Source organism: Heliangelus exortis, chromosome 8 (genome assembly GCF_036169615.1).
Source record: "Heliangelus exortis chromosome 8, bHelExo1.hap1, whole genome shotgun sequence".
In the NCBI taxonomy this organism is placed as follows: Eukaryota; Metazoa; Chordata; class Aves; order Apodiformes; family Trochilidae; genus Heliangelus; species Heliangelus exortis.
The window spans coordinates 1,476,022-1,497,311 of record NC_092429.1 but is presented as its reverse complement, the minus strand read 5'-3'; the positions used below and the strand labels follow the sequence as shown (position 1 = coordinate 1,497,311).

General features: G+C 48.4%; 1 protein-coding gene and 1 long non-coding RNA gene across 5 annotated transcripts in view; one reads left to right on the top strand and one right to left on the bottom strand.

Moving 5' to 3' along the window:
* Positions 1–21,290, top strand: part of PDE4B (phosphodiesterase 4B) — a 188,030-nt gene that overhangs the window by 96,000 nt on the left and 70,740 nt on the right. The window contains exon 1 of one of the 3 annotated variants that reach the window (XM_071749894.1): positions 4,148–5,050. The exons of the other annotated variants lie outside the window; for them this stretch is intronic. Within the exon in view, the coding sequence (XP_071605995.1) occupies positions 5,004–5,050 (47 nt within the window). The 5' untranslated portion in view covers positions 4,148–5,003. Of the gene's footprint in view, positions 1–4,147; positions 5,051–21,290 lie in introns of those variants that run through there. 3 annotated transcript variants of the gene reach the window in all.
* On the bottom strand, positions 1,390–4,077 carry LOC139798828 (uncharacterized). Of its 2 annotated transcripts, none has more exons than XR_011726992.1 (3): positions 3,992–4,077; positions 1,672–1,766; positions 1,390–1,583 (listed from the first exon to the last, which is right to left on the bottom strand). It is a non-coding gene; the product is annotated as an uncharacterized lncRNA (long non-coding RNA). The 2 variants fall into 2 exon arrangements; XR_011726993.1 differs by lacking the exon at positions 3,992–4,077 and adding an exon at positions 2,989–3,034.

Genomic DNA, 21,290 nt, shown 5'->3' with positions numbered 1-21,290 from the left:
CTGTCAGGGCTGGTAAAGGTAATGTCCCTGCAGCTCCTGGGTCAGTCCTTGGGCAGACCAGAGGGCTATTGTAGGGGGAAAAGAAAGGAAATTAGAATTGCAAATCAGGATTTCATCAGTGTGGCCAGAAAGAAAGAAAGAAAGAATGAATGAAAATCTGCTGTGCAGCTGAGCTGTTGAGTTGGGGCAGTAGCAATCCCATCCTTGCCAGATCAATAGAGAGCTTTGTACTCCCCAGGGCAGCCTGGGGCTGTGGCATGTGACAAAAAAAACCCCAAACAGTCTGAACATTTGTGACAGGGTGGGCACCACCCTGCCAAGAGGCTCAGGAGATGCCGGGCAGCAGCGTTAGGACAGAAGTTTGTTTCTGAGGGGTTCTCCTGCTTTTTGGTTCTAAGTGAGGATGTTTGCATCATACCATGGAATCCCAGACTGGTTTGGGTTGGAAGGGACCTTAAAGCTCCTCCATCCATGGTCAGGGACACCTCTCCCAGCCCAGGGTGCTCCAAGCCCCATCCAACCTTTAACACTGCCAGGGATGGGGCAGCCACAGCTTCTGGGGGCAACCTGGGCACCCAGGGGCTCAGCACCCTCAGATTAAAGAATTTCTTCCTCATGTCCAACCTCAATCTCCCCTCTTCAAGTTTTAACCCGTTTCCCCTTGTCCCCTCACTACACCCCAGTGTCCAAAGCCCTCTCCCAGCTTCCTTGTAGCCCCTTCAGATATTGGAAGGTTGCTCTAAGGTCACCTGATATCCTGATTTTTTCACAGGTAGAAAAAGTAGGAGGAAGACAAAATATTCCCCTAAACATGTTGAGTATTTTCTTCCTTCAGCTGGGGTGAAAATCCCCCTGTTTTTCTTTGGGTGGCCTTTCAGCTGGGCAGGGAGAGCATCAGCTGTGCCTATTTTTGCGAAGGTGCCACGCTCCTGGTTTCTCTCAGGAGATCCAAAATATCAGCTGATATTTTTTTTTTTTCCAGGCTGCTGTCTCTGTGCCTTTTGAGGACAGGGAACATTCCTGAGCCTTCGCAGCAACCTGCTGGTGATTGAGGGAATAAAGGTAGCAAAATGCTGAAGGATCTGGGAGTTTTCCCAGCCAGCACCATACCGGGCCAGCTGCGTAAGAGCTGCACTCTGCAGCTGTTCTTAAAGAAGTGGGGAAATGGTACCTGCTGGTTTTCTAGAAAATGGTTTTGAAGAGGCTGGGCAATATTTCAGAAAATCCTTTGGTGGAGCCATCAGTACTGGGGCTGCCAGGATGGACCCATGGGGGGAGAAGTCATCCCCTGTAGGCTGTGCTGAGCCACCGTACCCTCTAATTAATAAACATGCTCAATATGGAGATGTGGCACCCAATGGATAGAGAGCAAAATGAGCCACTTGGTGATTATTTTTTTTTTTTTTGAAGTGTGTAGGAGTAGGAGGCAGGGCATCCTGTGGTGCTTAGAACCAGAAGTGAGGTAGAAGTGGGTTCTGATCACAGCCCTGAGAGTTGGAGTCGTCGGTGTCGTGTTGGTGCTGCAATTGCCAGTCTTTCATTTGGGTCTTTAGCGGGGGATAATTATTCAACTGTCTGAGAAGCTACAGGAGAAAAAAGAACCAGAATGACTTATTATCCTTCCCACCCAGCCACCCTTTGATTACTGCCACCTTCCCTGCAATTACCCACATCAACTTTGGGATGCTCGATGGAGGGGAAGGTTGGGAACGCCAAGGGAGATACCAAAGCAATGGCAGCAGGGAGGGAAAATGCAGAATCTCAGCCTGGTAGGAGAGAAAAGAAGCAAAAACTCAGCAGAAATGTCTGGTACCAACTTGGCAGCGACCTAATTTTGTCTTTTTTCAACCCAGAGGAGCTAGAATAACATAGGAGGCCAATGTGGGCAACTTTTTGTTTGAGGGTGACCTGAGGGTGTTCTCCCAGGTGTGGGGGATGGAGGGCAAAGCCAGCCTGGTAATAATTTGTACTGGGGGAGAGGTGGAAGGGCAGGATCATGTGCAGCAAGAGGACATCAGGAAGGGGTTTCTCCATGTCCTGTGAATCATCACTGGGTGCAGATTGGATGAGAAGCCAGCAGAGTGATGGGTGAGAGATTTTTGGGGGCAGGGTGCCAGCGAGTTGCTGCTCCCCAAACCCACGGTGTTGTCCTGTCTGTTGGGAATGGTCTGGAAGCTTGGGATGAGCTCCTTAGGTGAGCTCAGTTTCTGTTGGTTGACATCAAATTAAATTTCAGCCTCTCCCAGGGGGGGGAGCTGCTTAATTGAACTCTTGCAGGCAGTGGGTTTCATTTCAGAAAACCAGATGAGGGGTGTCAGGAGGGGTTGTGATGCTGGGGCTTGCTGGGGTGCTTCAAGGTGCCAGGCATGTCCAGAAGAAGGTGGTGAGCCTGTGCTTCAGTTCCCAGAAGAAACAGAGGCCCCAGTGATCCTGAAGTCATTGGGTCTTTAAGAAATGCCTGAAATATTTTCTGAGCTGGGTTCTCAACTCTGCCCAGACCCACTTGGGATTGCAGCGTTCACAAACAGCACTTTGGAAAATGGAAATTCTCTTTTGGAAGAAGGTGGTCACAGTGGAACTGGTGGCTCTGAGGGCTCCCTGGCAAAATGGCTCTTGGGACAACTCTCTGCTGTCCCAACCTGCAGGCTGGGGCTGAAGATGTGTGTGACCATGGATCTCCATGTTCATCTCCATCCGTGCACGTTTGTGGGCTCTTTTCAGATACAAAATGCAAAATTTGGTGCTCTGCACTGCTCTGAAGGTGGAATTATTCATCTCTGTGTAAGAGGGGCTGGTTTGGAAACAACTGGACCCAAGTGGAGGCACAGCAAAGCAAACGAGAGGCACAAACTGCTTGGGTCTGGGTTACCTGCTCTCCAGCACACTCACTTTTTGATTATGGTTTTTAAGTTGCCCCAACAGTTTTGGAAAAAATTTTTTTTTATGTCAGTGGCATAAAATATGGTTTAAGTTTCATCTGAGAGATACCAAGTGAGAGCACATAGTTCTTCTTCTAGTCTGGGTTGGTTTTTTTCCCTTTGAGCAGTGCCAGCTGTGGAGTTGCCACTGTGCCCGGGCCAGCCTGCCCCTTCCTCTCTGGATTTGAGGTCTTAATCCATAAAACTGCTGCAGATTCCCCTTTCCAGGTGGGATGTGACCACAGAAGGGGGAGGTCCAGCAGGGTCCGGGGCTCAGTCCTGGGCTGTCCCCTCTTGCTGCCCCGTGTCCCCTCCTGGCCGTGGGCAGGGAAGGTGACGCAGCACTTCTGGGCTGTGATGAAACCTGAGGTCCATTTAGACATCACCTACAGAAAGCCCATTTTCCCGGGCTGGATTGCTGCTGCTCCTGCTGCTGCTGCTGCTGCTAAAACCCCTTCCTTCTGGTTGTCAAGGTGAAATGTCTCAAGACTTCCCCGGGAAGAGAAAATCCAGCACACGGAAAATTTCCTCGCACGGACTGCGCATTTCTTGACACGGAACTTTGGGGCTGTTTTTATTCCCCCCTTCCCCGAGCAGAAGGGGAAGCAGCAGACACTCCAGCCTGACTCCCCCTCCTTTATCCCTCCCCCCCAACCTTGGGCAGGGACACGAGGGGCAAATCTCCCCTTCAGCATTCCCAGACCATCACTTTAAATTTTAATTCCCCGAGCCCTCCCTCTGTCCCTGGATCCCCTCCCCGGCTCCGCGTCCCCGGCACCGCCTGGTGCAGCCTCCCCGAGCGCCGGCGGCAGCCCCGGAGCTGCCGGGAGGGGATTTTATTTTATTTTATTTTATTTTTTTTTTTTAGGGGGGATGTTGGGATGGTGGGGGCTTGATTCCAGAGCCCTGATTTTGGGAGCTGCTCCCCGCATGGCTCCGTGGTGGTTGTTTTGCCACCACCCCACCCCCTGACGTCTCGCTGCACCAGGGGAGCTGTGCCTGGGTTTGATGTTTAGCGGCGGGATTTAGATGTAAATCTTGTAAAATTCCATTTTATGCAGAGAAGCACAAACCTGCTACTCCCTCAAAAGGCTCCGGGGGTGAACTTGCAGCTGCGGACGTTACCTGCTCGGTGGATCTTTTTTTTTTTTCTTTTTTTTTTTTTCCCCTCTTTTTTCTTTTTCCTCCTTTTTTTTTTTTTTTTCCTTTTTTTTTTTTTTTTCTTTTTTTTTTTTTTTTTCCTCTTTTTTCCTGCAGGCAAAGGACAGGGAGGGCTGGAGAGAGGGGGATCCCGGTGCAGAAACAGAGCCCTGTCCTTGAGTGCCAGCCATAGCGCAGAGGACACCCGTGATTGTGCAGAATGACCCTTTGCAGGGAGCCTGAGAACCCTCCGAAAGCTTTCCTGGTTCTTTTAGTTAGGTGGGATGGATAAACCAGGCCTTCTGCTGGAGAGACGTGGTCCCCTCCTGCCCCTCACCTGGGCAGGGACCCGGGTCCCCCCGTAGTCACCCCGGGACCCTCACCCCTCGTCTCCACGGAGCGGGTTACACAGGAGGGACCTGGGAGCTGAGTTTCTGCAGCATCAGAAAACTTTGATTCCTCCAGGAAGGTGGTGAATGAAGGAGGGGTATGACCTGGAAAGGATAAACAGGAAAAATAGGGATGTTTCTCCAGTTTGGAAAAGGCTTGGGTTTGTTTTTTTTCTCCCCCCTCCTGTCTGAAGATCACTGGAAGGGATTATACAAATGAGAGCAGGAAACTGCAGTCAGGGCTTTGCCAGAAATAGATTTTCTTTCTTTCTTTTTTTTTTTTTTTTTCTTTCCGTCTTCTGATTATAAATGAAGAAATATGGGAGCCCATAGAGGCTGTTCCAGAGGCACCCTCACATTTTGATTGCCAAGTCATTTGCATTCATCTCTAAGGTGACATCCACCCTGCGATGGGAGTTGACATGTAATCACAAAGAATAAAAACTCCTGGAAACATCTCCGTGCCCCCAAGACAACTCCAGAAGAACAGAAGTTTGGAAGAAGCACAGAATGCACTGAATCTTTTGTGACGAGTGGGAAAGTATCATCTTGGAAGATGTTAAATGTTAATTTTTTACCTAATCGCCGTCATTCGTGGATTTGGTGAGTGTCACTTGGGTTTCGTCTGGATCAGAGCAGTTCTGGTAGGAAAAGGAGTTTGGGTGTGTGTGGTTTTACTTTTGCAAACCATTTTATCATGTACAGAAGCATTGATAATGAGCTGTGTTCTCCTCCAGCTGTAACACTGTCACGGTGCTTGATGAGGGTTTTCTTTTCCTCTCTCTCTCTCCTGGTAAAATTTTGATCTCTCAACGCGCCCTCGCGACATCTCAGAATTTGGGGGGGGAGGGGGAGGGGAAGGTGTGATGTGGAAAGGCTGGGAGGTTTTTTTATTGCTCTTCAGTTACAAAGTGTACGTGGAATGTGATTTTTCATTTAAAAACCTCACAAGACCCTAAAAGGCCTTCTCCCTTGGGTGATTTTCCGTGGTGTTGCCTCTCTACCTTCTCCGGGCTGTTGTCAACCGCTGTTGCATTTTAAGAGTGGTGCCAGGTTAGGGCTGAGGGAGAGGTGAGGGGACCTGGAGAGGCTGGAGCCACCCCTGGGATGGGGAGATGGCTTCTCTTTGGAGAGGTGAAGCTCCCCTGGTGGAGTTAAGGTCATGGGGTAGGGGGTGAATTCTGCTCTCAGAGTTTGCAGGTAATCCCTGGCGTTTCTGTGGTGTCTTGTGAAAAACATCAGCCACGGAGCGAGTTTGATTTTCTAGATATTCCAGCCCTGTTCTGCAAACTCAGCTCTGCACATCTGTCTTCTGGTCTCACCTAGAATTTATTCTGTGTCATCTTATGATTGCTTCTGATCGTTTCACTGGGGCTGCCTCTGCACTGGGCTCCAAGGTGAACCTCAAGCTCGGTGTTTGTGAGGGTGAATAAAAATATTGAGGTTTTGAGGCTTTAACCACTGCTGGGAGGATCCTCAGTGACCTTTGCTTCTCCAGAGCAGAGTCTGCCCTTTGAGAAGAGCTTTGTGGGGTGTTCCAGAGACAGGAGAAGGGAAAGAAATATTTAAAGGAGAGGAAAAGCACATCACTGGATCATTGGAAGACCTCTGGTTGAAGGATGTGTTAAGGAGGGCAGAAAGAGGTGGCCTGTGGAATGAGGAGGGGAGGGAAGGAGCATCCCACCAGTTGCTTGAGTGCTCTGTGTGAGCTGCTGTGTGTCCTGCTTTGCTGAGGATGGCTTTGCATCCCTGAGAGGTGTTCTTAATTAAAAAAAACCCAGGGTGCCTCTCAGTACGTTGCAGGAACACCAGGGCTGGGTCTTGGGCCCTCAGTGAGGCACCAGTTGACAGCCAAGATGGGAAAGATGGCTCCTTCTCCACTTGGGTGTGGATGGATGGAGAGGTTGGTACCCTGGGCAGTCCAGGGTGGCCACAGCAGTGTCACAGCACTGTCCAGACACCCTCTGGACACCCTCTGCCCTTCTTGGGAAGAGGTCTGGTGGCACATGTCACCTCACCCCTTCACACGGCTGCTCTGTGCCCAGGAGGACAAAGGGTGTTGGCAGCACAGCCAGACAGCTCCAGCACGTGCTGGTGGGGTGGGTGTGCTGGGGATGTCCCCCATCTGCTGTCCCCATGTCCTCACCAGGGCTCTGATAAACTCCAAGCAGATGCTTGCAAAGAAATAAGGACCATGTCATCAAGGTGTCAGCTGTACAACTGCTGTGTGATGTGTTGCAGTCTTGTTGTTTCACACCAGCACCATCACCTTGGCACCAAACCTGGGGGTGTGACCTGGGTGCTTCTGAGGGTCCCTTCCAACCCAAAGCACCCTGGGGTTCAGTGAACACTTCAGATTTCCCTCCTCTGCACGTGCCCATCCACCACGACTGCAGAGTTCACCTCGAGGTGACACCCAGGTGTGTGTGGTGAGGATCCAGCAGGAGCAACTCCCAAAGGACCCAGCTGTGCTCCAGCACCAGCAGATGAGGCTGGGTGAGCTCAGAAAGGAAGATGTGGCTTTACTGCCAGCACTCTGTGACCTGCCAGGTCTGAAGGAGATAAGTGAGGGACCACGTGGCTGCTCCAGGAAGGTCTTGCTGTGCCTTGCAGAGCCCGTGTTTGACCTGTCCTGGAGTTATTCCCATGGCTTCCCCTTGGTATTTTGGCAGGGGGAGTTGTTGGTTGGATTTAGGAAGTTCTTCTGAAGGTGGAACCCTGGTAAACTGAGACAGAGGAGCAGTGAACCAGGGGGAAAGGGGTGGGAAGCATTGTCAGAGTTACAGATGCCAGGAAGAGGAGAGCCCACGTGTGTAAGATCTGGGCAGTGCCTGGTGTCATGGAAATACACATTTCATCTAGAGAAAGGAGAAATAAATTCCTGTAGCTGCAAGAACAAACTGTGCTGCTCCCCTTAGAGCCTCACACTGACCCTTCCTACCTTTGTGACCTCCTGGGTGCTGAGGCTGGGTAGTTACTCCTGCCTGTTTGCACTCTATCTTCAGGCTTTTTGTTCCTCTTTAATCATTTGTAGTCCCCTTCTGAGCTTCTCCTTCCTCTGCCCTGTCATGCAGAAGCAGACTCTCTAACTAAAAGAATGGAAGTAGTGTAGATGCTGGTGGAACTGTGAGTGTTCACTGTCCTGAGCTGTCCAAAATGGATTAATTAAATTATAGCAATCAATGAAGTAACTGTGCCCTGTCAGATGGGTGTGCTGGGAAGCAAGCTGCCACTCCTCCAGCTTGCAAAGGGACCATTAAAACCAACTCTGGAGGGCTTTCAAAGCCATGTAGATGCTCTGGCTGGACCATGGCTTTGGAAACTGTTGTTCTGGAGAGAAGGAAAATAATTGTCTGCAGCTGGGAGTGCAGCAGCCTCTCAGCTCTTGTAAATACCTGGTGGGGAACTGAGGGACATCGTGGTGGGTGCTTGGCCATAGGGATGTTTTAAAGGTCAGGGCTGACCCATGCACAGGAGTTGTAGAGACTGAACAGCAGCTGAGTTGTGTCCATGGGGGAGAGGTGGCATGGAACTCTTGTGGGTGCTCTTGGCTTCTCCTTGTGTCAGGGCTGAAATAAAAATGTATTTCCCATGGGGGAGGTGACCATGGGATGCCAAGCAGCCAGCCAGGCATTAACTCCTTCAGCTCACTTGGTTGAAATTTGCAGTTGGAGGTGAGGGTGGAAGTCATTTGCATCGTGTTGCACCAGATCTACTGACTCAGTTTTGAACTGAACTTGGAGGTGGTCAAAGGTTTTGGTCTGGGAGTTAATTCCCTCCAATCTTCTGGGTAAAAAAAAAATAAATCTCCTCTACTTTCACATTATCTTGGTTTGATGGGGCTTAGCTGTAACTTTAGGCATTCTTCAAGCATTTTGCTTGCTTTGGTGTATTAGTTCTGTAGCTGCCTATAAATAGGAGGGATCTCCAACAAAGAAATGATTTCTGTGCAGTGGGTAGGTTTGAGAGACATAACTCAGGAATCCGTAGGCAGAGTTTAGAAAGAGAAAGCCAAATATTTCTCTTGTGCTCCCCATGGCTGTAGGAAGCATAAAGAACACACTGCTGAAAGGTGTCGGCACCTGCCTGAAGACAATGCATGCCTGAAAAGTGGTTGTTGTTTTTTTTTTTAACCATAAAAAAAATGGGTATTTAATTGGGCCTGAGTGTGCTTTCACTGCTTGAAAAGCTGCTCAGGGAGGGCTTCTGGTGGGGGAACCAGGGCTTGGTATTTAGTGACCTTTCTCTTCTCTTCAGGCTGGGTCTTTTCCAGTTGTTTCAGGTGATATTTTCATGCTGGTCTTGCAAGGCAAAGATAAGAGCTGGAACATTTGAGGCTGCTCTTGTTCTATTTACATGATCCTGTTTACTTCAATCATCTTAACTTCCAGGGAAATCAAATCTGTGGAGCTTTAGTTGGATGGGAAGCTTTTTAGCCAGCTTCATGTCTGTCTTTACCTGCCATGCACGTGAAGTTATTTTTTGAGTCCTTTCCTCCTTCTTGTGGACTTGTCTAAGAGGCCAAGGTTGAAGTCCTCCCCTGAAGCAGACACCCCTCACTTTTGGGGTTCCAGGCTGGATGGGGGAGCTCCCCTGTGGCTCAGTGGATGTTCCTCCCCAGCCTGGCTTTGGTGGGTCTCTCCATGCTTGTTGGTTTCTCATGGGAGTCCAGGTTCTCCTCGGATGCTTTTGGAGAGGAAGACAGTGGTCTCATCCTCATGATGGGGGCTACCACTGGGTGCTTCACTGGCTTCCAAAGGCTGTGGTTAGCTTCCCTGTTCTTCAACCCCTAAGCATGCTTCTGCACCTCTGATTTTTACTCTTCCTTCAGCACCAGTGTGTATAAACTTGAGAGGTTGAAACAGTCTTCCAGGGGAAGTGGTGGATTCCCCCCCTGTGGAAAGTTTGGAGTCTCAGCTCGATGGGGTGCTGAGACATCTTAGATAAACAGTAATAGGGGGTTGGACCAGATGATCCTTGAGGTCCCTTCCAGTCTGACATTCTAAAAAAAAAAAAAAAAAAAGGTTTATTTTGAATAGTGCTACAGAGAGTTAATTTTATTTCTTCCTTACGTGTTCCTCTCCCACTTCCCTGCTCGTGCAGCTGTGCCCTGAGACCTCATCCTGGCCACCATCATGTGGCCACTGCTGCTCCTCCCAGCATCTCCCCCTCACCTGCTCCAGGGGGGCTTGGGAGATGCTGTGGGGTTCTTCAGCCACTCGTGGTCCTGTGCCCTCCCCTGCTCACACACCCAGATTTTTTATTTTAGCCAAGGAGGGCTGGAGGGGGGAGACCCCTGGGACAGCTCCTTGACAATCCAAAGGTGCTGTGAGAGGAGGACGTGAGGCTTCACAGCAGGCAGCAGAAATTCCTGGGGTCAGACAGTCTCGTGGGTTGGTTTCTTACTGAGCTTGTTTGCAGGGTTAGCAGATTGAGAGAATTAACACATTTTCATCTGCTTTCCTTAAGAAAAAAAAAAAAAAAAAGCTCCAGAAGGGAAACTGCTCTTAAAGGCTCGCAGGCATTTTGTTTGCTGGAATTTATAGTGAGAGCTACATAAAAAAAGCAACAGAAGCAGACAAGTAACCAAGGGGGGGATATATATATCCTGCAAAAGGATTATTAAATCCCTTTATAAGCCAAACAACTGGTTTGTTACTTTGGAATTCGATTATTTTTATTTTTTTCTTCCAGAACAATTAAACTTCCAGAATCCAGCGAGGAGCTTTAGTGCTTTAATACGTTTGCCACCTGCAGGTTTTAATACCGAGTCCATTGTTAATTGGACCCCAGAAGAAGAAAGAATCTTCTGCCTGTTGGAAAGGGTTTGCAGGGGTGGGTGATGGATGGGGTCTGAGCTGTCGCCCCGGGCTCAGGGCTCTGATTTCACCGGCACATTGACGTCACCGGGAGGTTTCACACCCGCCCCGTACATCCAGGAAACTTGCATAGCAATGAAATCAGGAAAAAAAAAACCAAAAAACCCAACCCAGAAAGGCTGATTTCCTACTGCAGCAGTGACAGCCAGGTTGGCTTTTCTTCTCAGCATCAGGAATCCTGCTCTTTTGTGAAGAATTTTTACAATTTTTGAATGTCTTTTTGTAGGAAAACGGAACAAAGGGCTTTTAGAAAAGCAGCAGCAGCATTCCAGAGTGATCCTAAAATGCCAGCAAGGTAAAGGAGCCCCAGACTGGAGATGTCCCTGCTGGCTGTGTCCCCAGGCCAGCGTGGGCTGTGGGCTGGGGGACTGGGTGAGCTCTCCTACCAGAACATTATTGATTTATGTGGCTGCATCACTGGGACTTGATTCCCAAGAATAAAAATGAGGGGTTTTTTTTCCTCTTTTTTCTCTTTTTTTTCCCCTTTCTGTTTTCCTCTGGTCCCACATCCTTTATCCCAGTAAGTATTTAACTAAACCTGCAGTTAGAAGAAGCACCAGGGATCATCTGTGAGAAGAACAAAGACTGCAAAAATGCTGAGGAAGGGGAGGTTGGGTGAAGGGGGGGGTTGCAGAAGACCTTCTGTCTCTTGCCTGCCCAAAACTGCTTGTTGGGAGCAGTGGTGTCCTGCAGGATTTTTGTGCTGCAGGTTTGTGAGCTCCCTGCCACTCCTGCCATGGCAGCCACGGGCTGTAGCTCCTCATATCCCAACCCTGCTCAGACATCCCAGCACCTCCACACAGGTGGATGCTCTCTCTCCTTCTGGAGGTAACCACACAGGCTCCTTTTACTGGAGTTCAGCCAGAGCAGAACATGACTTAACAAAAAACCAAACCCAAACAGACTGTCAGCATTGTGAGATTACCTGGAATGGTGTCTTTTTGTGTGCTGCAGGAAAAGCTCCAGGGTTTTTTTTCTTTTGTATTTGGTTGCCTTCAAAATGATGAAGGAAAGATGGCTCGCTGTGACCCAGAGGGTGACCAGGGCACGGATCAAGGTGGCAGCAGAAGCTGATGGAAACCTCTGCAGGGGGAGGTTCAGGTTGGATATTGAAAAAATTTCCTCACAGGAAGAGGGTGAAACGTTGGAAAAGGCTGCCCAGGGAGGTTGTGGAGGCACCATCCCTGGAGGTGTTCAAAATCCTTATTTTTAAGTAGACAAATGCAGGGTTTTTTTCCACTTACACGTAGACTGTGGGGTGCTGCAAACCTTGGAGAGGACCCTTACAGTCTGTGGAGTGTTCTGAACAGGATGCCAGGCTGATGTTAAAGGTTTTCCAGCATAATTCCAGCATAATTCCTCAGTTAACAGGCACCATCCAGGAGAGGCACCATCCCTGGAGGTGTTCAGTAGATGAGGTGCTGCAGGGGATGGTTTAGTGGTTAGGGGTTGTAGGGTGGACAGTTGGATGTGATGATCCTAACAAACTTTTCTATTTCCTTGAGTCTTTCTCATTTTGGGCTTAGTTACTGATCTTGATTTGCAGCTACCTGTGTTTAACCAAACTAAAAGCACTGCTGCTCTCTGATGTTTCCCCAAGGATACCTCACATGCAACCATTTGATCTTTTTTTTCCCTGTAAACACTTTCAGTGATATGAAGGCAAATTCCAAGGAAACTGACCTAAAGGTTATGGCATTTTCTTCTAACCCAAGTTTACCAAAGAGGAGGAAACTAGTATTTTAAAGATAAAGCCATCCTTGCGTATAAAGTAATCTTTTAAAAAAAAAAAAAAAAAAGACCAGGTTGGTCTTTTCCAACCTGGATGGTTCTGTGATGCTCTGAAACTGGAGCTGATGGTGATTCTAGGCTTTAGTTTTGCAAAAAGGGAGGAAGATTTTTAATCACACCTTCTTGCCTTTAAAAGTTCTTCTGAGGAACCTCAGATTTCACACATTCCTTCAGCAGGATCCAGGTTTTCAACCCATTTTTGGTCCTGTTGTTTTCTGGAACAGCTTGGGGATTGCCTCATGGGCCAGGATGTTTGGAGGTGATGGATCTCTTCCTCCCAGTTCTTAACCTCTATAAAGTGGTTTATGAAGGAAATCCCCATGAAGCTTTTGAACCAAGAGCCTACATTCCTAAGCCTGCTAAGATGCAAGAGTGGAAAACACCCCAGAACATCTTACAAGTGCTGAGACCCATTTTTGCTTTTTTGATGACCCACACCCCCAGTGTCCCTGCTGCAACAATCCAGGGCAGGACCCTGCTGTCTGCTCTGAAGTCCTTAGTTCTGTTGCCTCCTGTTTTTAAACCATGTCTCTCTCCTCCTTTGCTTCTGGAGGCAGTGTCTGGGTGCTGCAGGCAGCCAGCAGGCAGGAGCTGCCCCTTTCTCCTCCTGTGCCTGTTGCCTTTGGGACTGCTTAACAGAGCAGTGCTAAAAAAGCTCCAATTAGCCCCTGTGTGCTCAGATTTGCTTTCAAAAGACCCATCAGTGAGTCAACTGTGAGTGTTTGTCTTGGGGAGAGGCTGATCCCTGACTAACGTTGGCTGGGCACTCTTGCCAGGTTTAATTTTAAACCTTTACAGCAATAACCTGAATAAAATAAAATAAAATAAAATAAAATAAAATAAAATAAAAATCAAACCCAGCAACCTCCAGGCACCTTCTGACAAACCAGTTGTTATTGTGGCCAGAAGATTTTTTTTTTAATTTTTTTTTTCATAACTTTATTCTTGCAAACAGCTCAGGAGTTGTTGAAGGAACTTTCCAGGCCAGTTTCACCCTGAGCAAGTCAAACCTGGCCAGGCTGCAGCATCCTGCCCAGCCCAGCTTTGTGCAAGGGGAGGTTTGCAGCTTGTTCTGTACCCACTGTGGGTAAGTGTTGGCTCCAGTCAAAGTTCAGTAAGCAGGAAACAACAAAATCCAACCATCAAACTCTGGAGTGGTCAACTTGACGCTGAAGCTTTATCAAAACTCTCACAACTCCTCTTGTAGGATGGAAAACTCTTTCCCTTTTCTTCCTGTTGCTCTTCAGTGTGAAAGAATGATGATGCTCAGGTTTTCTCCAGGTGCCAGTCCCTGATGCTGGAGGAGATGTGGACCTGCCACATCTCTTGTGTTTTCTTAGATGGAGGCAGTGAAATGGCAGTGAGCTGAATAAATCCAGAGGGCCTGACTCCATTCTAAAACAGTTTTAGAAGCCATGGGTACAACGTGGTAGGTCAAGAATGTGTACTAACAGAAAGAACAGTTTGATGATTTAAATAACAGAGTTTGGGGCTGGGAGTACAGGAGAAGCAGGAGGCTGGAAAAAGCAAAACCAGAACATGTTGATAAAAATGCCCAGGGAGTCGCTGGTTCCACAGGGTTAAAATCTGTCCTCCTGAAAAGCAGATTTGCCCCATTTAAAGCAGCAGATACTGTTTTGCCTACCCTGCTTCAGCAGCTCTTGTGAGTTCAGTGGTTTGGCCCACTGTCAAAAGCACAAGCAGGAGCAGAAGGCAGCATATGCCATTGGTGGGTTTGTTTATAGAGGGAAGAGAATGAGGAGAGGAACTGGGTTTGATAGACAGCAGATCTACGGAGAGCACGGAGTACAACTCCACATATTCCAGTTGATTTTCATAAGGGGGGAGGTCTGATAGGGCCAGAAAATTGGGTGTTAGGTGAGGGTGTGAGTGAGTGGACCAGAAGATCCTCCATGGCCAGGCTGCTTCAGGGAAGCTGTTCTTAACCTGGCCTGGAGGAACTGCAGGGAAAGGAGCAAAACTCCTCTGAAAAAGTGGCAGCTGAATACCTGGTTTTCTGCACATTCATGGAGGAGAAGGGGAGGGAGCTGGGGAGGGCAGGCAGCAGCCTGGTGGTCCTGCAGGTGGCTGGAAAGGGGAAATGAGGATGAGCTGGAAGATGCTGAGAATAACAGGAGAAATGATCTGCAGTCTGGAAAAGATGGCTTGGCGTAGCTGTCTCGGTATCTAGGGCAGCAGCTGACGTATTGCTGAGGAAGTCACAGCACTTATTAGGAGTTTTCAGGGTTTGAAGCAGAAAATGAGGCAGATTCAGCACGACCCAGCAGCAGGGTGGGCTGGGGGGGTGACCTGCAGGAGGTGGCTGGACGAGGTGGGTCATGCTGCTGCCCACTCGTTCAAGTGACCTCTTGGTCTCTGAGAACTTTGAAGCTCGCTTGATTAAAACCCCTTATGTGTCATTTCAGAGGTTTTTCATGTTTCCCACCCTGGCTCTGAGACCAAAGGGACCCAACTCCTGGCAGGAAAGCTGAGGGAGAAAGGCCAGCTGCAGGGTGCAGGAGGACATTGAAAAGCAAACGTTGTGCTCCAGTTGACTCGGCAGTGTGGGGTTGCTGCAAGGACAAGAGAAGATGTTGTGTGGTTTGGTGTGCTTTTTTTGGAGGGCAGAACAGGGTTTCTCTTCAGAAACCAACATAGAAATAAAAGTAGCTGCCATCCTAAGGGGAAAGGCTGAAGAATTAGTGGCTGGTAAAAGCTGAAGGTGTGGTTCATGGGAAAAAGATAGAAGCGAGGAGCTGGGGATGATAATGTTTTATGAACACTCAGTCCTGGGCGTTGCTTTGAGGTGGAATAAGAGTTTTCACTGGTCAGACATACTAGATTGTTTTATCATGCACAAGCAGAGGGGTTTTTTGCAGCCAAAAAGTAGATTTTTAGATGTGCCTAATGTTCTTCCTAGTAAAGGTGTTGTGAAAGTAGTTACACACCAGCAGGTGAAGGAGCAGAACAGGTTTGGAAATGGGGTTGGGAAATCAAGGAGGGGGAAAAGTCCTTCCTCTGGCCTGCCCTACTGACAGGACCTCAGGTGGCTTCTGTGGGGATCTACCCTACAGTTCCCCAAAACTTCTGATATTCCCTGCAAAAAAAAAAAAAAAAAAAATCCTGCATCCAGGACATGGAAGCTGCTGCTTCTGTCTGCCGGGTAGCAGATCCCTTCAGGTTGGGGATGTAAAAATTCACTGCCTTCCAGTAAAATATTTAACAGCTTTTGTTTTTATGACGTGACCACATGAATCCTAAAAAACCCCAAATCTGTTTCATTTAATAGTAAGTCCCTCATGGCTCATTCTGTATGCAGTACACAGAGTAGCATGACTGTTCTGGGATGTGGTCCCAGGAACAGTGGTGAGTCATCAGCCACAGCAACAGTAACGATATGAGGAGCTATTTATTACTGCTCTTCCAGGCTGGGAGCTCTGGGAAGCAGTGAGTTCAGCTAGAAGTTATGTAATTATTCCTCCTGGATGGTGGGGTGGTTTTTTGGTTTTTTTTTTTTTTTGTCTTATTGGTTTGTAATTACAAAATATTCTCAGAAACGCTCCTGTGTTTTAAAATTAAGTCCTCGGAACGAGTTAATGTGAGGAGAGCTGAGGGATTAAATCTTCCCTTGTTTGTGTTCATTTGATTTGGCTTTTATCAGTGAGACAGCTCTAGAGGTGCACAAACCTCACCTCCCTTTCTTGCTTCCAGTACACCGGGTCGTAAGCTTCTAAACAGATATTTGGGGTGGATTCATCCAGTCTTGGAAAATGGTAGGAGAGGGGAAAATCTGTAGCTTGTGGTTGGGTGGGAGAAGGGCTGGAGCTTCTGGAGGAGTTGTCCTCATTGCCTGTCCCTGGAGGGGGGTGAGGAGATCCAGGAGCTTTTAGGGAATGAGAGCTGCCACCCAAGTCCTCCCCCAGCTCCTTCTTGTTGTCACAAACACCCTGCCTCTGCCAAGTGCTCGTTTGTACATTTTACTCCAAGAAAAAGCCATACCCCTGCTCTTCAAAAGTGAGAGACGTTGTTGGCAAGGGCTTCTTTCCTAGAAAAAAATAAAAAAAAAAAAAAGGGAAAACGAGTGGTGAACCCTCTCAAAGGCCCCTGGCATGACCTGGGTATCGTGGGAGTCTGGCACCAAGAGCCTGGGGATGCTGCTGGCTCCAGACACAGCCCTGGGACCTGGGCTGAAGCTCTTGGGCATGGTTCCCAGCCTGGTGAGCCCCTTCCTAGCAGCATGCAAATGTTGCTTTGCTTTGCTTTTTTACACCAACGTGCACCCTGTTACTACAGTTCCTCTTCAGATGTATGCATAGAATAGCTGAGCCAAATATAGGTCTTTGGTTCCATGTTCTGCATCTCCAGAAATCACGGGGGAGCCCCGGATCTGTTCTGGAAGTTCACTTCCCTAAGGTCTCAGTCCATCAAAGCATTGCTGTGCCCAGGTGTATCCATATCCTAGGGGCAGGATATCCTGGATTACACTTCCAAATGGCTCCTGCATCCTACAGCCAACACCTCTGTATTGGATGTTTCGGGGACTGCACAGACAGGGCTCACCAGAACCCCTGCAAGGACCTGATTCAGCAGTGCCTCCCGTGTCATGATTTACACCAGCAGAGGAAATGATCATGAAAAATACATCCAGAATCAAAACTCCAGGTAATTTTTTGATTCTCTGCTAGCTGTGGGTCTGCTGTACTCATCTCTGCAGGGGTCACCTCACCCCAGTGGCTTCAGAAGCTCAGGAGGGCTTCAAAAGAAGAGCTGTCCTTATCTTTGTGCCTTTTGATGTTTGTCAGCAGTTCCAGGTACGTTCCCTAAGAACCTCAGTAGGGAAGGATTCCAGGCTCCTGGATGCTGAGGGATGGAGAGCATCATGAACTGCACCTGGAGCTTCCTCCAGTGCCACCAGGAGGTCTAGAGAGCCCTCCTGAGCTGAAAGGGAACCAAGAGGTCAGAATTTGCTTGGGTAAGGTTTTGATTCCTTGCTGTGTTTCTGAGCCTGAATCTGTGTGACTTCACTTGTGGCTCTTGAGCACCAGGAAAATTGTCTCCATATTGCCAGCATCCAAAGATCTTGATCCCTGTGCAGTTGGTTGCATTCCCACTGCTCTGTTGGCCCACCTGAAATGTTGAGGTGCACTTATTTATCTGTAGGGATGTGACAAGTTTGTCCCTGGAAAGTTGCCACAGCACTGAGATTATTTTTTTCGTGTCTTTGCCTGGAGCTGAGAAGAGATAAAAAAAGCCTCGTGTTAGACTTCAAAGCAGCCCATGTTCTTGTTGGTACCTGTGGGAACAGGAGATGCTTTCATGTGTGTCCCCAGCTGGAGTCCCTTTGCTGAGCCACAGCAGATCCAAGAAGTACATCTTGGTGTGCAGTCAGGGACTTTCCCAGCCCAAACGTTACTGGCAGTTTTCTCCCTCGTGGGAGCAGATCCAGGACATTCTGGCACCATCTGACCAGGGACAAGATGGGAGCATGAAGTAGTTCCCCTGTAGCGTTGGTGTATTTTTTACTGGGTGTACTTTGCAGTGATTTGAAGGCTGCAGGTTAAAAAAACAACAACTAAACCTGTTGTCTCTTGCCACAAGTGCTGTGGGGAGCCAGAGGGACTGCCAAAGGGGCACTGAGTCCATGAGGGCAGAATTTGGCCTGGTGGGAGGGAGGTGGGAGCTGTGATGCAGCCCTCTGCTAATCAGAGAAATCAGCTCCCTCTCCAGCAGTTCCCTGATACTGCCCAGGTGTTTGCAGTTTTGATATAAATAAAAGAATTAACCTCAGAAAAGAAAGGTTGTGGCTCTTGCTGGGTGACCAGGGGTGTCACTTCCCCCCTGTCACCCCTCCCACCTTGCTGCTGGTGCAGGGGCTGTAGTCTGTTCCTCAGAACTATCCCAGAACTACAACTCAGCAACAGCCCAAGGATTTCTCCAGTTATACAAAGGGTGAGCTCACGAGGCTCTTGGAAAGCTCTACATCACATTTTATTGGTCAGGTATCTTCTGGTGTCTGTTATTTTTACACTCACCATAGATCATTTTGTTTTATTCTTTACTATATGCTGTGTTGTGGCATTTCTTTTCATTTTTTATCACTTCTTCAGCAAAGGAATGGATGTTTAAAGCAGCTTGGAGGGAGAGGTTAATGAAAAATCTGAAGGCAGTGGTGAAATGGGTCTGGTTTAAGTACATCATTTTATGCCCTGTTGGGTGTTTCTAAATAGACAACTGAGGGGTTTGGGGTTCAGGTCAAGTAAATGCAGTGGATTTGTGTCTTAAAGCAGTCTGTGTGGTGCCAGATACCACCTGGCAAGATGGAAGCTCCCGTTGCAACAGGAGCTGTAAGGTGGATGAGGAATGAGCTGCAGGGGGAATGCCCTGAAACTGGTGGCATGGCAAAGACAGCTCGTAGGCTGGAAGAAGGTAGCAGTGGGGCTTCTCAGGGATAAATCCTACTTCTGATCTTCTGAAGTGTTTTCATTGCTCTTTTTGGGTTGATTCCATCTTTTGACCCACTGCTGCACGTTGTGGTGTGGCACTGGAAGTGTTGCCTGAGCTTGGTGCAGCTCAGCAGTGGTAAGGTCATGTCTGTGAGGATTATTAACAAGAAAAGCTTCAGCTTCACACTGGAAACTCATTAACTGAGGAGAGCCAGCATGCTGACCACAAGATAATTGCAAGCTGTGGGGGTGTGTGGTCCAGCTGAGATGCTGCTGGTGGGAGCTGGTGGTGGAGCAGTGCCTGCTGGTGTGCAGCATCCCAGGGCACCTCTGGTCCAGCCAAGGGAAGGAAGGCAGGAATAGGAACTTGTTCATTATGCATTGCTTGCTCCTGAAGTTGCAGTTCTCTGGAGACCAATGTGCTTCTTGGTGCTGTCCCAACGAGGGTGGTGGCTTCTAGTTTGAGTTCTGGTGTTGGGCCAGGCTGTTGAGTCCCTCGTAGCCACTGAGCTGCTCAAGTTGTCCAGTGCCCTAACTGGGGAGAGCCAGGCCACCTGGTTGCAGCTTCATTCTGTCTGTTTTGGTTAGAAACACCTGTGAGAAGAGATTTACTGGAGGGAAGGGGCAGGGCAAGAGATGCTGTCATGCAGAGTGCAGAAATGGGCTTTTTGGGAAAGCCAGGGAATGAGTATTAGCTGAAGGAACAGACATCTGTGAGTGAAGTTTTGAAGTGGCTATGTATTGGGTGTCCTAGTTTCTCTCAGCCTCAGATCACAAAAGGCAGCCTGAATTGGTTGGTTTTTTTATCTATAAAGATAGCAAATAGTTTGGAGTGGAGTCTGGAAGAACAAGCTGACCCCCTTTTGCTTTAGCTGCAATAAAACTATACAGTCTTTTAGAAACTGTTTTATTAAACTCTTCACTTACTGCTGCTTTCCCAGACCAGTTTCAGCTCCAGTAGAGCAAACCCAGCTGGAGAGGTCAGCTGATGCAGTATTATGTATTTATTTCAGATTAAATGTGTTAAGGAGTGGATTTGGGGAAAAATAAACAAAAAAACCCCCAGCCAACCAAACAAGAAAACCCAACAAAAATGATTCTTGGGAGGAAACAGAGAAAATCACAGAATTTCTAGCAGAAGAATTGCCTTCCACCAGGTCTGGTGTGCAGGTGCAGCAGAATGTGGCAGTATAAATGGTGCTGGTAGCATGCATTAGCCACGTTGCTTCATGCTTGGCTGGAAGATGCTCTGCAGGCTGAGAGGAACATTTATAGAGTAAGGGATGGAGTTTGTAAGTATCAACCAACCCCTCACACAGCACTTGGCTTTCCTTGTCTGCACTTTGTAAATAAACTCTGCAATTAAATCCTCTTCCTCACAACTCTCTGCTCTGGTGATGTGGAGCTGATCCCAAGTGAGCTCCAGCACCAGCAGCAGCCCAGGGTTCCAGCCCAAACTCTCCATCTCTTTGCTTCTCTGAGTTTTTAGCCATAAATTTACCAATCCTGCCTTTTTATGCACTTTAATATGTTTTACGTGGCTGCGTTTTCCTCGTCTGTTATTAAAGAAGAGAAGGAAAAGCTCTCCTGGGCATGAATGAGGATTTATGCAAGAAGTTGCAATGGCTCCATCAAAGCCATTGTGCTCCAGCTTGTGAATATCTATTTAATCAGTGGTTTTAAAAAAAGACCTTATTTGTGCTAAGTGATTTTTCTTTCTTAGGCTGCAGCAAGAATTTCTTACTCTTGTGGAGACAGAGTGCAGCCAGCCCAGCTACTCCAGGCTTGAATGCTGCTATTGAACCCTCCTTATGCTGGGAAGAGGTTCAAGTACTGAAGATGCTTTTTGGGTGATTGTGGAGCTGCTACAAGAGTCTAGGAAGGAGCATTGCAAGGAGGTTACTGCTCTGATGAAGTCATCTATTAAATTCAAGTCAGTGAGCAACCTAGTTACGCTTCCTCACATTTTCTACATCACAAATCTGCTTGAGGGTCTGTGTGGAGCTTGGAGATGGGACAATTTTGATGTCCAGGAGGCACCTGGTAGGTTTCAGAGCTGACCTGGTTCCATCAGCCCTCACCCCACAGGTCAGAGCAGTGCAGGCAGCACCCCTGGGTCCAGGGGAGTCCCAGCAGGGCTGAGATCCAGCAGCCCATCCATGGTTGTGTTCTTGGGCTCTCTCAGTGCTCTGTGGCTTTTTGCTTCTACCTCACCCGAAGAAATTCTTTGGGAGTGGGTGTTAATTCTGGGTTTGATGACTTGAGACTGCTGGGGCCTGGAAGGCTAAATTGGGGCAAAATCTGGTTTCTCTGTGTGGCTGGTCAGCAGGAGGCTGCACTGGTAGATTGGAGTCCTGAAGAACATTTCTTAAAACAGTACAGCCAAAAGCCACAATGAACACCATGTGTTTGTTCCTCCTGCTAATAAATCCCTGCACTCAAACAGGGTGACTTCTGTGTGGCTTCTCAGCCCGGCCTGTGCCATTTTCCTCTCCTCTCTGTTATCAAACACATTGCCCAGTCTCCCTTGCCCAATTAAAGCAGCACCTTGGCAGCAGCAAGCGAAAATCACCAGCCATGTAGGGCTGACTCCCCCGAGCACAGAAGGGGCTTGACATTAGGGTTTGTTCCCTGGCTGCACCTCGTGCCACCCAGCTATCTTGTTTGCTCTTCACATGACTTGCCATCAAGCCCTCGATATCTGCCTGGCATTTTGTGTCCCCCCCTCCA